At 37.7% G+C, this 16,080-nt stretch overlaps 2 protein-coding genes across 5 annotated transcripts in view; one reads left to right on the top strand and one right to left on the bottom strand.

Annotated features, from left to right (window-relative positions):
• Positions 1-793: 793 nt before the first annotated feature.
• Positions 794-3,603, bottom strand: PIGBOS1 (PIGB opposite strand 1). The gene is made up of 2 exons (XM_036919419.2): positions 3,275-3,603; positions 794-2,107 (listed from the first exon to the last, which is right to left on the bottom strand). The coding sequence occupies exon 2, from the start codon at positions 2,031-2,033 to the stop codon at positions 1,869-1,871; it is 165 nt and encodes a 54-aa protein (XP_036775314.1). The 5' UTR covers positions 2,034-2,107; positions 3,275-3,603; the 3' UTR covers positions 794-1,868.
• The window catches only part of PIGB (phosphatidylinositol glycan anchor biosynthesis class B), a 62,399-nt gene continuing 49,909 nt past the window's right edge, over positions 3,591-16,080 (top strand). For 2 of the 4 annotated variants that reach the window (XM_057488824.1, XM_057488826.1), the window contains exons 1-5: positions 3,591-3,819; positions 6,181-6,314; positions 6,734-6,853; positions 10,211-10,315; positions 11,948-12,078. In XM_057488824.1, coding sequence (XP_057344807.1) covers positions 3,687-3,819; positions 6,181-6,314; positions 6,734-6,853; positions 10,211-10,315; positions 11,948-12,078 — 623 coding nt within the window. In that variant the 5' untranslated portion in view covers positions 3,591-3,686. The remainder of the gene's footprint in view (positions 3,820-6,180; positions 6,315-6,733; positions 6,854-10,210; positions 10,316-11,947; positions 12,079-16,080) is intronic. The other 2 variants (XM_057488825.1, XM_057488827.1) reach the window with 1 other exon arrangement.

Genomic DNA, 16,080 nt, shown 5'->3' on the forward strand with positions numbered 1-16,080 from the left:
GAGTAATATTCCATTGTGTGGCTATACTGCAATTAAGCCACTCATCAGCTGATGGATATTTTGGTTATTTCCACTTTTTGTGGATATATTTTCACTTTTCTGGGGTATATGCCTGGAAGTATAATTGCTGGGTCATATGTTAACAGTTTAACTTTTTGAGGAACTGCCAAACTATTCCACAGCAGCTCCACTGTTTTATATTCTTACGAGGAGCATACAAGAGTTCCAGTTTCTCCACATCTTTGCCAACATGTTATTTTCCATCCTTTTGATTGTAGCCATCCCAATATGTGAGGTGGTATCTCTTTGTTGCTTTGATTTGAATGGCTGCAGTATCTTTATTGGGAAAAAAAATCAACTCATGCTTTGACACTCGGTATGCAACTACTACAACTGATCCAGTATCCTTCTCAAAAGAAAGATCAAAAGCAGTTTAGTTTAACTTCATGTTAGATAACATTCTTCCTTGGATAAAGTTATTATTTCTAGGATAATGTAGTCCTGCCCATTGTCATGTGACTTGACTGTGAATCCTGTGGGAAAAACCTTTGTCCCTGCCCTTGATGTTGGGCTTGACCATGTAACATACTCTAAAAGAATATGAGAAGATGTGACATTTGCCACAATTAAGCAGAAGGTTAAAATTCCATGTTTCTTCCCAGTTTTTCCCTCAATTATATAATCTGTCATAACCCAGATAGGCCTGCTTCTTGAGTCTGGATTCCCACAAGAACCACAGAATAGAACCCAGACTACCTGTAGCCAATCTAAGCCAAGCCTGTCACACAATAAATCTTGGTATATAAATTAAAATTTTTATATATATATGTATTTATGTACATAGGAGAAAACGAGTGTGAAAGTTCACACTAAACTGTTGAAGGTGATGATTAAAGCAATATTCACTTTTCACTTTGTTCATGAACATATACTACTTCTCTAATTTTTTGATTAAAAAAAAAATTACCCATGCTGGTCTCCATTCAACATAGATAGATTAGGTTATAATGAATTTACTTTTCAAGGAATAAATCAATAATAAAAATAAGTTGATTTAAATAAAGCATTTTGCATGTATGTGATTATAGTTATAGTTAATGAAAATACAAGCTTAAGACAATTAGAGTAGTAAGTAATTATCAGTTCCTAGCAACTGCAAAAACCCTTTAACTATATGAATAACAGCTTTATAATAAATCCACTCTTCCCTTACCATTATTATTAATGCAAATTTGCTTAGTGGGCTAAACAAAGATCTGTGTCTTGTTTGCTCCTCTAAATAATACCATCTAATTCTCTAAAACCGCAATTTGATCTGAACCACCCCAATTCTCAATGTCCCCTCCATTCTGCCTGGGATGACAAAGGGTTGGGGCTGGAGGGCTGGTGACATATATTAAACTAGGCTAATTGTAGGCTACTTGAGGGGCATTCTGCCTGCGGTGGTCAATTTGGTTCACTTCATCCACAAACACTAGTGTAAACACCATTCCCAGCTATTTTATAAACACAGTCTAGACTGTCATTCCATGACACTGTATATGCTGCAGTCCCAGAAAAATGAACTGTGACTAGGAAACAAAACATTCCTTAAGACATTCATCTTTGCTAAGAAATGACTAATCTAAATCTAAGTAACTAATCTTTGTAATTTTCTTTTTTGCTAAAAAAAGGAAATTACTAATCTGTCCTAGTGAAGATATAAAATGGCAAAGTACAGTAAACAATAAAACTGACATGCTAGTTTTAAAATGATCTATGATTTATTTACATATAAAATACATTTGAAAAGTTTTTACTAGATTATTTGTAGTTAGTGTACAATTTCAGTGGAACTTTAAGCAATTACAGTTCAACTCTACATAGTATTAATTTTTCTTCTCTTCTGATTCTTGTGCCAATTTCAACTTCTCTTTTAATTCCTTCTGATCTTTGGAAAACTGTTCAAATATTGGTTGATAAATGTATATTCCTCCAGCAATTCCAAGAATGCTAGCAAAAAGCAGCTGCGGAAGAGTCAATCTTCCAAACATTTTTCAACAAATGCTGCACTGTACAAATGTGGTTTTGAAAAACTATGCTCCACATCCGGGAAACCTCTTCAGATCTGTGTACAGAGAAAATGGGAAGCAAAGCAATAACTTAGGACAGTATTTTTAAAAAAGATTTCATGTCACTTTGCTCCTGAGTGAAGTATTTTTATCATAATATGTAAATATCACGTATTAACTAAAATAAGATACAAATATATAATGAGTATGGCAAAAAAGGGTTAAGGGATGGTGTAATACAAAGCTAAATCCTATTATAACATGTTCTCAACGATTTTAAATGCATAATTTAAAAAACAGCAAAGAGGGGAGGGGCATTTCTTCAGACCTACTAAAAGAAACAGTTCCCCAAAAAGCTGAACATGATTGCCAATCTGATCTGGAAGTAGGCGAAAGAGATTTACTTTTCATTGTTAGCTCTTCTTGACTATTTCATGTTTGGTTTTATTTTTTATTTTTAGCAATATGTATGATTAAAAACATAGTTTTTAAAAAAACCATTGTGTTTTTTTAAACAGGCTAAATGACTTTGATTTCCCTTTGATACTTTGGTAAGTACAAGCAGCTATCGAATATATCATCTACCACCCATTTTTGACAAAAATATAACAGAAATTTGGCTAGTTTTACTTTCAACACAAAACGAGTTACAACTCTTTTCGGTAAGTTACAGTCCGTGCCAACACCTTAGTCTCTGTAGGAAGTAGGCAGTTGTTTATGAATGAGCAGGCGGAGTGAAGGATTTACATGTTTTCATTATTATAATATTTTACCGCCTCCGATACCAGCCTCCGAGGTCACAAACAGCATTAGTGGCAGAACTGATCCTAGAGACACTAGAAACTAGCTTGCTCTTAGCATCGCTAAAATGTAATCTAAACCAATCCGGGAAAGAAAAGCCCGTTTTCTCCTCGACTCTAAGGTTAACTAGATAATTGACAACTTTACTAAACATGGGTTGTTTCAACTTCTTTTAAACACTTCTTCTAAGTGTTTAAAAAAAAAAAAGGAACCATTTGCAAGTCCTTGGAAAATAGATAATTAACCCAAGAGGAAATGCGACGGTTCCCCTTCTCCCACTAAGTGACAGTGACCAAGTCATTAAACTTTTTGGAGACAATTATCCACATCTGTACCATAGGATAAACCATCCCTCCCTCTACTACCTCGTTCAACAGTTATTGTGGGGTCACCCAAACAGGGAAACGTGTGTAAACACTCACGTTTACAATTACACTTGTCATCACCACCACCGCCGCTCGAACATCTGCGGCCGCTCGGCTCCGTCCCGTCGGGGCAGAGGTGAGCTCCGGCTCCTCCAGCCGAGTTTCCGAGTCCCGGGGGCGGAGACCACGAAGCCAAAGGCGGGCGGCAACCCCGCGAAGATACCGCAGAGAAGCGCGGGCAAGCCCGCGGCCAGGCAGCGGGAGCGGACGACAGCACTCCGCGCAGGGCCCGCCGGGATGGGCGTGAGCCAGCGGCGCCTTCCCGGCCACCTCAGCGTCTGCGTGCGACGGTGGACCGCAGCGGCCAAACTTCGTGAGCGGAAGAGCAGCGTGCGCGATTTCAACCTCCTTCTTTGGGTCTCGGACTGGGACGGCCGGGGGTCCCCAGCGGACCTCGAAGCAAAGGCAGATGGAGCGAGAGGGAAGCGACGGCAGACTCTTTTTCCGCGGTCTTCAGAACCGCTCGCACGAGAAGATGAAGCTGCGAAAGAGAAAGTCGGCTTTGTACCTGAGCCCCGCGAAGAGCACCGGGCGCCGCGGAGGTGAGTGGGGGGAGCGGGGGAGTCGCAGCCGAACCGAGAGGTGCGGTCCGCAGACTCTGAGCGAGGGCTCCATCTGCTGGGCGGGCTGCCTAGAAATCGCCCTGCACTCCAGAGGGGATTCTCACCCTTGTGGCTCTCGGTGCTTTTTTCCATGTTATTTTAGGCCGTTCTCCCCGCGGCCGTGTGAAACCGGCTTGACGTGGCCACCCCCAGTTTAGAGAGGGGACACCCAGGCGCGGACTTATTCAGGGCTTCCTGGCTGCAGAGGGGCTGCCGTGGGACCAGGTCTGACTGCCACCCCGCTTATTTCCCCCTGCCCGCTCTGCCTTCTCTTTGGTCCTGATGTGATGTTGACAGGAGAAAAGCACTCCATCAAGTGGGATTTTGATCTGTTGGAGAGGATATTTAATATAAAGATGGGCTCTTCACTCATTCATTAAATATTGCGCACCTTTTATGTGCCAACACAGAGTAAGCGGTAGGAAAGAATGCCTGGATCCCCCTCTGGATACCTGAGAACACGAAGGAGAATCGTTTTTGCTAAATGAAGAGGGAGGATTGTGACGCGGGAAAGGAGAGGCGAGAGAGCTCTCCCGCTTCCATGCCCTAAGGCACTGCTTGGTAGAATTTGGATCCGGTCTGGGCAAAGGACAGTAAGGAGAGTAAATTACCAAACTTATCACGTTTAGTTGAACTTCAAAGTGTTCACTATTAGTTGTTCAAGGGCCCATTCCGAGTACTGCTTCTTGAAAATAAATAAGGAAACAGAGGCAGTGAACAGCGCATTAGATCAGATGAATTTAACAGTTATCTACAGAACATTCTACCCAAAAGCAGCAGGATACACATTTTTCTCCAGTGCACATGTAACTCTCCAGAATAGATCACTTACTAGCCACAAAAAGAGCCTCAGTAAGTTTAAAAAGATTGAAATTATATCAAGCAACTTCTCAGACCACAATGGTATGAAACCAGAAATAAATCACATGAAGGAAACAAAAGTCCTCACAAACACATGGAGGCTAAATAGCATGTTTCTAAATAACCAACGCATCAATGAATATATTAAAACAGAAATGAAGCAATACATGGAAACAAATGAAAACAAAAATTCAACAGTCAAAAATTTGTGGGATGTCACAAAGACAGTTCTAAGGATGTATATAGTAATACAGGCCTACCTCAAGAAACAAGAACAACCCCAAATAAGCAGTCTAAATTCACAACTGAGTAATGTTTCTTCTGCCACAGTAAAGTGTGTGTGCTTTTTCTGGGGGTGGGGGCAGATTACAAGGCTTCTTACAGCAAATAGTTTATTCTGGAGGTTTCTTTAAACGTTTCTGAAAGATACACAGTCAAATGGAGCATATATGTTGTTAAACGTACCCGTTGTCTGAGGAACATTTAATCCTGGAGAACGAGGAAGAGTGGCGAGAACCCAGAATGATGGCAAAGGCTCAGTGGACCGCAGGCATGCTGCAAACTCAAACCCTCAGGAGGCTGGAAAAGCAAGGCTAAACAAAGCCAAAACAGCCTATATTTCAGTACCAGCCAGTTGTTGCTGATTGAGCTCTGTGTTGCCAGACCTTTGTTTTGAAATGTTTCAATACATATTTTAATATAAAATCTGATTTTTAAATGTTGGCAACTAAATTCACATTTTAAAAAAATACTCCATTCAGCTGACAGGCTGCCCATTTGTGGTTAAGAGCAGGGCTTTGGAGTCAGCAGACAGACCTGGTTTTGAATCCTGCTTAGTCATTTATACCCTTTTTGACTTTGGCCAACGTAATTTACCTTCACATCTGTTTCCTCACATGTAAAATGGAGCCGATAATACTTACCCCTTAGCGGAGGCAAGTTTTGAGGATTAAATGAGATAATGCATTTGAAAGAATGATCTCAGTGCTCTGCATATAGTGAGCATCAATAAGGGCTATTTTAAAATGTGCGAAGCACCATTTTATATTTCACTGTTTGGCACATATACAGACTTGTTCCTGAGTTGGTAATTTCTAAGCTCATTTCTTTCATTAGATACACATATAATAGGAAACTTAATTAGCCTAGGGTCTTAGTTAACCCAATAATTTATTCAATATTTATCTTGATATTCTTTTTATACAGTTAAGGTGCAAGAAACATTGGTTAAATAAAAGGAGTGATAATCACCCACAGGTGAGACTCTGGCCCTCATATAGCTTTCGTCCTAAGTCTGCTTTGAGGGTACTTTGGAGAGGCCAGAGTTAACTACTGTGCCTTAGCAGACCAAGGGGCAGACCAGAGTAGCAGCTTTCAGTTTTCCAAGTGTAACTTGCCTAACTTTTGTGCCACAATTACCTATTTTGTTTTGTTTTTCAGCTCTTCTTGGTGAAAACATTTATCTGGTGTTGTTTACCATAGCATTACGAATATCTAACTGCTTTTTAGTCCAGACAAGTTTTGTTCCAGATGAATACTGGCAGTCTCTTGAAGTTGCGCATCACATGGTTTTCAAATATCCTTTGTAGTTTCTTTTCCAGACTAAATTTTACTGAAATTTCATTTTAGTAATAGTGTCAGTTTTTATTACAGATTATACATTTTTCCTTTATTTTTTCTAAATATTTTTAACTTATCAAAGCATGCCATTCATTATTTTATGCTAGTATTTCATTATCTTTTCTTTGAGGTTAATGTTCTTGTCTTTAACTAGCATATATTCCCACAGTGTTCAATACTATAGAGAATATAGATGAAGTAGAAAACACATTCCTTCCTTGAAGAAGTTGAGAGTTTAGTTCGCCAGTTGCATTTTTAATTCAAATATCCAGTATAAAATGCAGTGTTTTTAAGCTTCCTTGTTTAGTTTTATACATGGAAATGAGAACAGGTTTTGTTTCAGTGCTATTCAACATTAGTCCTTAATATTACTAATTATGGTTCTTTGACCTGGGAATGGACAGAAAGATTGAGGGGTTATACTTACCCCTTAATCTTTGCAAGTATTTACAAGATTCTGCATCTTTTGGGGAAAGATAGTGTTCAATTGCTGGTAAGTTTAAATAAAAGAAATCAAAATAGTTAAAAGTAGCTAGTCTATTCTTAAAGGCTAATGTATATTAACTAAATGATATTACTGGTAGCACAATGTTTGTTTTAAAAGACTACTCTTGCCAAACTGTGACCATATCTAGGAAGCCTATAGTTCCAAAAGCACACTGTGATGTTTAACTCTTTAATATGTGCTAAAACACAAGACTGAGCATGGAGGTGTCCTGCTTTGAGGAATCCTGTTAAGATAAGCAGATTTTTCAGAATGGCTACACTGTATGTTATTTGAACTTCAAAAATATTCTTCCTTCATAAAAGAATGACTTGAGAGCAGTGTTACATCTTATTTTTTAATTTTTGAGCAGAAGACCATACTATATGAGCTTGTGAAGACTAAATACATATAAACCCACTCAAGATTTAGTGTTGAAGTTAAAACTTGGAGAAAATTAATTTGACAAAAATTTAATGATATATATAGTCATTGCGCTCTGTGTCTAGTAAAGAGACGTCAACAGTAAGGTCGTAATTTCTAGATCATGAATTTCTGGGGTCAGTTGCCTGGAGAGGGTGCAAAGGAAGAACTAACAGTGCAAAAGTTTCTCTGACCTCATTGTCAAGATCCTTTAAGCTATCATCAGGTTGAACTCAGAAGTTTGGGCCTTCCCCATTTTCTGTTAGGGAGAATTCCAAAAGCAGTCCAAGTCCTGAGGGTATTTTGAAGCCTGGAAAGACACTGAGTTTCTAAGGTATTTTTTTAGGCAGGATTGTACCTTCCCCTTTACAATATTTGATTCCATTATTGAGAAACAAAGATCAGGCCTATGAACCTGATGCTTCACGTAGTAATATCATGGAAGACCTGTCTACTGCCCTTAACCTGTAGCTGACCCACTTAGCCATTTTGTCATTTAAAGGAAACCTTCCCTGGTCCCCATTCCTGTCCCACCCAACTACTCTCCAAAATACTTCTATCCTACCTGGAACTTGTTTCTACCAGGATGAGAAACATTAAAGATGCTATCAGTAGCCATTCATACTCTCATATTGATTAAACACAGATTATGTAATTTTTAAACTGGGGCCAGAGAAATGAAATAAATAGACCAAGGTCACAGCATGTTAAAAACAGAGCTAAAACTAATCCTAGGTCTACGTGTTCACAGCCTAGTGCTCTTTCCAAATACCTTCTCCCTAAACTTGTGTGTTAACAAAAGGTTGGCTTAGAGCTGTACTATCTAATAAGGTAGCTACAGCTACACGTGGCTTTTGAATACTTGAAATGTAGCTAATCCAAACTGAGAAATAAAATATATACTGGATGTTAAAGACCTAATACAAAATAAGCATGTAAAATGTTCTGTAATTTTTTATACTGATGAATTGTTGAAATGATAGTATTTTAGATATATTGGGTTAAACTAAACGAAATTAATTTTAAGTGGGGTTTTTTTTTTTACTTTTTAATTTGGCTACTATAAAAATTTAAATTACATATGTGGCTCATGTTCTTTTTCTACTGGACAGCACTGGCATAGAACATGAGAGAAAAAAGAGGGATAAAAAGGGAAACCTGAATGGGGTACCACAGTGGGGGCTTTCAGTAAGTAGTCAGAAGACTGCACAAGGGCCTTTGGCTTCTGCAGCTTAAGGGAAAAATCTGGAGCTTAAAGAATGGGAGTATAGAATGGTAAACTGCCAACACTGGCTTTGTATTCGAGGTTTACCCATGGCATGTCCCTTCTTCTCTTTACCCCGTTCCACTACTTTTTATATTGCAGAAGCCATGTGCAACTATTATTTAATTCTTGTCAGGTCCTTATAACCTGGAAAATTAAGGCATCTTAAAAGTTTGGAGAGACAACTAATAATAACTGGGAATTTACAATTCCACTTATGTTTGTGTTGAGCTAAAATTTACCTTTTAAATTCAAGATTTCTACATTAAGTGTTCTTCAAACATTTTTATTTATTCCAGATAAACATCCCCAGTTCTAAACCTTATGATCAGATAATGTCCTTTAGACATCTTATAATTTATTAACATCCGTCTTAAAATGTGGGTCTCTAAGCTGAACACGGTATTAAAAGGTGAGTTAACTAGTTCAGAATATATTGGGACCATTAACTCCATATATACTCTACTCTCAGTGCACAAGGATTCTTTGAGTTTTTTATTGGCTGCCTCACTCTTTTGGCTCATATTAAGTTTGTAGCCAAATTGACCTTTCAACTTGAACTACTTTCAGGCTTGAGAAGTGAGAATGAAGCTAATAGCTCTCTATGCAGAATAAACAGAAGCTACATACATAGTTGCCTTTTACTGTATTTTAAAGTTTAAGTAGAATTATGAAGTACAGCATACCTTTAACTCTTAAGACTTAAACATTTATTTATAGATTATTGACAAAGAAAAGGAACAAAAAGCCAAAATATTAGAAGCCACTGACAACTGAAAGTAAAGGCACTCTGTGAAGTTAAAGTTTGATCGAACAAAAATACAAATTTACAAATAAGTTTTTAGAAACATCTTTTGAATAAACCAATTTGTGGTCTACCAGCAAGTGTTATTTTGTTAATGATAACTATGACACATTTTTTTTAACTCAAAGATATTAATGTATAGCATTGGAATAACTGAAATTATAATACATTTATTCTTTATTTTTACTTTTAAATTTACTTTTTAATGTCATCTGATTACCTTGTTTCTATAATTGGAGAGTACTTATGCTTTTTTTTTTTTTGATAAAGAAGAAACTCGTAATACTTTATTGTCTATGTTGCAGGATGGTAAAGCAATGTAACTTAGTATTAAGAGCACAAGCTTTGGAGTCAGAAAGTCCTGGGTTTGAATCCTGGTTTCTACATTAACCAGTTGTGCAGCTTTGGGAAAATTTTTTAACCTCTCTGTGCCTCAGTCCTCATTTATGAAATAGTCCTTGTCTCATGGGATTGTTAGGACTGAATGAGCGGATATACATAAAGTACTTAGTATAATACCTAGTGCATGGTACTGTAATGTTTCATTAAGTGATCTATTGTTATGCTAATAAAAATAACTGCACTTCTAAAATAGAACTTTAATGATGAAATGAGTTGCTGGCTATTAAAATTAGTAGTGTTTTAATATAGAAATTGGAGAGAGAATGAGAATGGTAAAACTACCTTGGACATTAGCATGAAACATTAATGAAATTTTTGTAGAAAAACAGGTATTTGCAAAAGAATACAATAATATGTAGTCTGTTTTCAGACTTTCAATTGATAGTTATCAGCTTGTTGATTTTCTTAGGACAGTTCTGTGTGTCAGTTCTGTGTTTTTTAATGTCTCTTTTTTTTTTTTTAATTAATGAAGATTTGGATTCCTAGACTTGCCCAAGCACTTCTGTCTGCTATAGCAGACTTGAGGCTTTATTCCTTAATGAAGCAACTGGAAAATCAGCAAGTGGCAAGATGGGTGGTAAGTTCTAAACAACTTATGTGCCAATTATTTCATTCCTATGGACATGAAGCAAGTGAAACAATATTGATTCTGAAAAGAGCTTCAGAAGATAATTCACACAATGTTATGGAGGTACTTCCATAATTAAGAATGGCAAAATGCAAGTGGTGCATACCATTCCTCTCCTTCTGATTGAGTCCTTAGGCAGTAGAAGCCACTGGTGCCCTCAAACCCTGTGAGAAGCTGAACCCTAGGAAACAGCCTTCAGGAAGCACCTTCATTCTTCAAACTTTCAGTCCTTGCCTCACTTGCCATAAAATTCAATTTTGATAGTTATAAACCCTTGTTTATTATTCCTTTAGCTACCTGAGACTGAGCCTGAGAAATATTTTTTCATTGAAGTACTCTTTCACCTCTAGCTAGAATGTTTGAAACAGCTGGACTTTGTAAGAGAATGTAGTGTGGAAACCTGTCTTTTATCATTTGGCTTACTTCACTGTAAGGAGGGAGATTCTTCATCTCTCATTCAAATCTTGAATGGATTTTCCTACTTAAACCATATTCTGAAGACAATTGGATCTTGTACTCTTTTGTATTTCCCTTGCCTCTTTCTTAAATGAAATAAGCTTACATGAGCCAGCTTTGAAATCCTACCACATTTTTAATATTGCTTCTGTTGGAAAATATATTCCAAATTTCAAGTAACTAATTTATCAAAACATTACTGGAATGTAATTTATTATTATTTTATTAATAAATATTAACAATTCATTAACTGTTAACAGGACATATTTCTGCAGATAGTGTGTTGATTTGCATTAAAAAGACTGATTGGTTTAGTAGTTCAGTCCTTGCTAATTGATTCAAGGATAAAGTCAGACTCTGTGCTTACATACACTGCTAAAGACTCAACCTGAAATCACAAAGGCATAATGCCTTTGAAATCCTTCCTACAAAGCAGCAGTTCTGGGTTCTTCTAGTTGAAGAAAAGCCTTTGACTTCACAAAAATTTGGAACATTTTTTAAAGGTTTTTTTAAAAAATGATAGAAAGTTGGTACCATGCTTGACACCCTTTTATCAACTAACAAGTTTCTTTTCAGACATTTGTTTTACACATATAATGATGCTTCTGTTTGTCTATTCTTTCAAGAACAGGTTTATTAATTTAGCCAATTTCCAAACCAAAATTTAGTGATGTCTCCTTATAGTTGTGTTTTTTCTCTCCTGTGTTATCTTTTCATCAAGAAATCAACAGTCCAAGCCAAGGTCAATTAAAAAGTTAAAATACTTGTCAATAATATAAGACAGCTTGAGGACTACTGATTGGAAGAACCTAGTTAAGAATTTCAATCCTACATAAACTCTATCATCAAAGAATCTGTGTTTATGTCTTCTGTTAGTAGAAAGTTTGATTTAAATTAAATGCAATTCCAGAAAAATGTACCTGAAAGTACAAACTTAACTTTAATATAGATTATAGGCCTGTATTTGATAACTTCTTAAAAATGTTTATGATGCCTACTTTTAGCATCATTTTCCTTTTGATTTGACTTTTGCAGTATTTAGATTTGCTTGCTGTTTTCTATAGAAGGTTATACCAAGATTTTCTATTTTCCACTCCATATATGTTTGCCCGTAATTGTTCTTAGTTTTTCTGCCAGTTATGCTCTTGGTTCACATGGTATTGCTGCACCAGAACTCTTACGAACACCATGGAAACTGTACTCACTATGATCGCTCTTTTCTACTATCCTTTGGAAGGTTCAAAGTCTATGAATAGGTAACGTATATTACTATTAATAATTTTATGCAAAATTCTAAGGCATGTGTTTGAAAAATCTTAAATATTAACATGCTTCAGTGTTCAGCAGACCTGCTAATATTCATGAAGGTTATTAAAACCACAAAATGTCAATTGATAATTTCTTATAGCAGGAAACAGAAATTGGGAAATCAAGCAGCGTTTAATAAAAGGACTGTTTATGAAGCTGTAGACAACATTTAGAAAAACCAGTAAAGGGTACCATTGTATCCCAGGGGTAGTAACACCACTAAGTTTCTATCGCCTCTTGGTCCCAAGGATCAAGGAGAGGAAACTATTACAGGAATCGATACAGCTATAACTTTAAGAGAAGGCCCTAACTAGACACAGGCACAGTCAGCCTTTAGCCTGGGCAAGGAGAGAGCAGAGGGAATAAAATGCCCTGACTTGACTGCAATTAGCCAAAGCCAATCAGAAGCCAGAAAGCAAGTTAGCCCATTGATATAGTCCATACAGATCAGCTTCCCTGCACATTGAGCATGTAAAGAGCAGAGGAGAACACAGTGTGGTACTGGCACAAGAACAGATGCGTAAACCAAAGGAATAGAATAAAGAGCCCAGAAATATACCCACACATATACAGTCAATTAATATATGACAAAAGAGGAAAATATGCAATGGGGAAAACACAGTCTCTTCAATAAAAGGTGTTGGGGAAACTGGACAGCTACATGAAAAAGAATGAAACTGGATCAGTGTTTTATGCCATACACAAAAATAAACAAAGTGGATTAAAGACCTAAATATTAAACCTGAAGTCTTAAAACTACTAGAAGAAACCAGGCAATAAACTCTTGAACATCAACATTAGAATTTTTTTTTCTGGGTATGTCTCCCCAGGCAAGGGAAACAAAAGCAAAAATAAACAAGTGGGACTATATCAAACTAAAAAACTTTTGCACAGCCAAGGAAACCATTAACAAAATGGAAAGCCAACCTGTATAGGATAATATATTTGCATACGGTCTATCTGATAAGAGACTAATACCCAAAATAGATAAAGAGTTCATACAACTCAATACCAAAACACAGTCTGATTTAAAATAAAGGCAGAGGACCTGAACAGACATTTTTCCAAAAAGAAATACAGATGTTCAACAGATACATAAAAGATACTCACCATCATTAACCATCAGGGAAATACAAAACAAAATTTCAATGAGATACCACCTCACACCAATAAGAAAGGCTAGTATCAACAAGACAAGAAATAAAAAGTGCTGGCTAGAATGTGGAGAAAACAAAGCCCTCTAACACTGCTGGTGGGATTGCAAATTGGTGCAGCCACTAAGGGAAGCAGTTTGGAGGTTTCTACAAAAGTAAAAATAGAAATACCATACAAGGGCTTAAAGATGGTGGTGTGAGAGGTGAGACAGACACCTCCTCCCAAAACCACATATAACATGAAAATATAGCAAACTCAACTAATCCTGAAAAAGCAACAGGAAAGAAGGCTGCAGCAGACTGCCTACACCTGGGAAATAGAGCAGGCCTCAGAAAAGGGTAAAGTACCAAAGCTATGATACAGCGGGACCCAAGCCCTTCCCCAACCCTAGCTCAGCGGTGTGAGGAAGAGAGAGCAGGGAGCAGATGGAGGCCTAGGACTGCTTTACACTCAGCCCTGGGGATCTGCTCTAGGAGCACAAACCTACATTACATGGTTCTCTGGAGATTAGTGGGGTTGGAAAGCTAAGACAGGCAGAATACTTGGAGAGACTGAGATTCCAGCCACTTGTGGAGAACAAGTACCCACAACCGGCTGCTCTGGTACAAAAGAAAGGCAGGCAATCTGAGAGACTTCCTTACAGGGAGAGGGATTCTAAAGAGGCAAGTATTGTGCAGAGCTTGCTGCTCAGGGGAAAGGACAGGTGGACAAAATTGTCCCAGCACACTCAGTCCAGCAGGTTGGGAACGTTCAAGAGCTTCAGATGCTCCACTCCCCAGCTGTCAGTGCGGCTACAAGGCACCACACTGAGATACACAGCTTGCCACTCCTTCCAGCCAGCACCAGTTTGGAAACCAGCAGCCCCCGTCATTGCGCCAGGCTAGCCGGAGGGTGGCTCTGCCTATGGCAGCTACAAGTGTATACCATACATGCTCCTCCCTGTTCACTCAGTGCACTGACCATGGCAGTGCAGGCAGGCACTGCAGCTGGGAAGCAGGAAAGAGCTCTTTCCTCCTGACAGGCACCAGCGCCATTTACCTGCAATCCTTGCCATCACTCCAGGGGCTGAGCAACTCCAGAAAGTAGAGCTTTTGGGCACTAGAGGGTGCCACCTACAAATATGAAACATCAAAGGAACCTGATTCAAACCAAAATCCACTAACACCAGAAAGAAGGCCAAATGAAACAAATCACCAATCTTCCTGAAAGAGATCATAAACATGCTCATGGAGGTACAGAAAAATATTCAAGAAGTCAAGGAGGAATTGAAGAATGAAATGCAAATTTTGAAAAATACAGTCGAAATGAAACATACATTGGAGGGATTTAAAAGATTAGATGAAGTAGAGGAGATGGTAAATGAAATAGAGATGAATACAAAGAAGCTGAGGCACAGAGAGATCTCTAGGAAGGAAATAATATTGAGATCCAAATGGAACAATATTTCACATTATAGGTGTACCAGAAAAAGAAGAGAAAAAAGGGATAGAAAGTGTCTTTGAGGAGGTAATTGCTGAAAACTTTCCCAATCTGGGGAAGGAGATAGTCTCTCATGCCATGGAGGTGCACAGATCTCCCAACACACTTACTCAGCAAATGCAAAATTAACTACCTCTGAAGTCAGTCAAGGGATAGAAAAGAGTACAGAATATGATACTTAATACATAAAGAATGGAGGAGCAAGAAAAAGGAGGGGGAAAAAAGAACCTTTAGATTGTGTTTGTAATAGTGTACTAAGTGTGTTAAGTTAGACTGTTAGATAGTAAATAAGTTACCCTTGAACCTTTGATGACCATGAATCTAAAGCCTGCAATGGCAAAAAGTACATACCTATCAATAATCACCCTAAATGTAAATGGTCTGAATGCACAAATCAAAAGAAATAGAGTCACTGAATGGATAAAAAAAAAAACGACGTGTCTATGTGCTGCCTTAAAGAGACACACTTCAAACCCAAAGACATACACAGACTAAAAGTGAAGAGATGGAAAAAGATACTTCATGCAAGTAATAGGGAGAAAAAAGCAGGAGTTGCTGTACTTGTATCAGACAAAATAGACTTCAAAACGAAGGAGACAAAGAAGGACATTATATAATGATAAATGGGTCAGTCCAACAGGAGGATACAACCATTGTAAATATCTATGCACTAAACATAGGACAACCTACATATGTGAACCAAATACTAACAGAATTAAAGGGTGAAATAGAATGCAATGCATTCATTTTAGGAGATGTCAACACACCACTCACTCCAAAGGATAGATCAACCAGACAGTAAATAAATAAAGAAGACAGAGGTACTGAACAACATATTAGAACAGATGGATCTAGCAGACATCTACAACACTCCACCCAAAAGCAGAAGGATACCCATTCTTCTCAAGTGCACACAGAACATTTTCAAGAATAAATCATATACAAGGCCACAAAAAGAGCCTCAGTAAATACAGAAGGATTGAAATTATACCAATCACCTCAGACCACAAAGGTATGAAACTAAATTATGCAAAGAAAACAAAAGCCCACAAACACATGGAGGATTCACAACATGCTCCTAAATAATCAATGGATTAATGACCAAATAAAAACAGATTAAGCAACATGTGGAGACAAATGACAACAATAACTCAACACCACAAAATCTGTGGGACACAGCAAAGGCCATGCCAAAAGGGACGTATATTGCAATACAGGCTTACCTCAGGAAAGAACAATCCCATATGAATAGTCTAAACTCACAATTAATGAAAATTGAAAAAGAAAAAATGAGGCCCAAAGTCAGTAGAAGGAGG

Source organism: Manis pentadactyla, chromosome 11 (genome assembly GCF_030020395.1).
Source record: "Manis pentadactyla isolate mManPen7 chromosome 11, mManPen7.hap1, whole genome shotgun sequence".
Lineage (NCBI taxonomy): Eukaryota > Metazoa > Chordata > Mammalia > Pholidota > Manidae > Manis > Manis pentadactyla.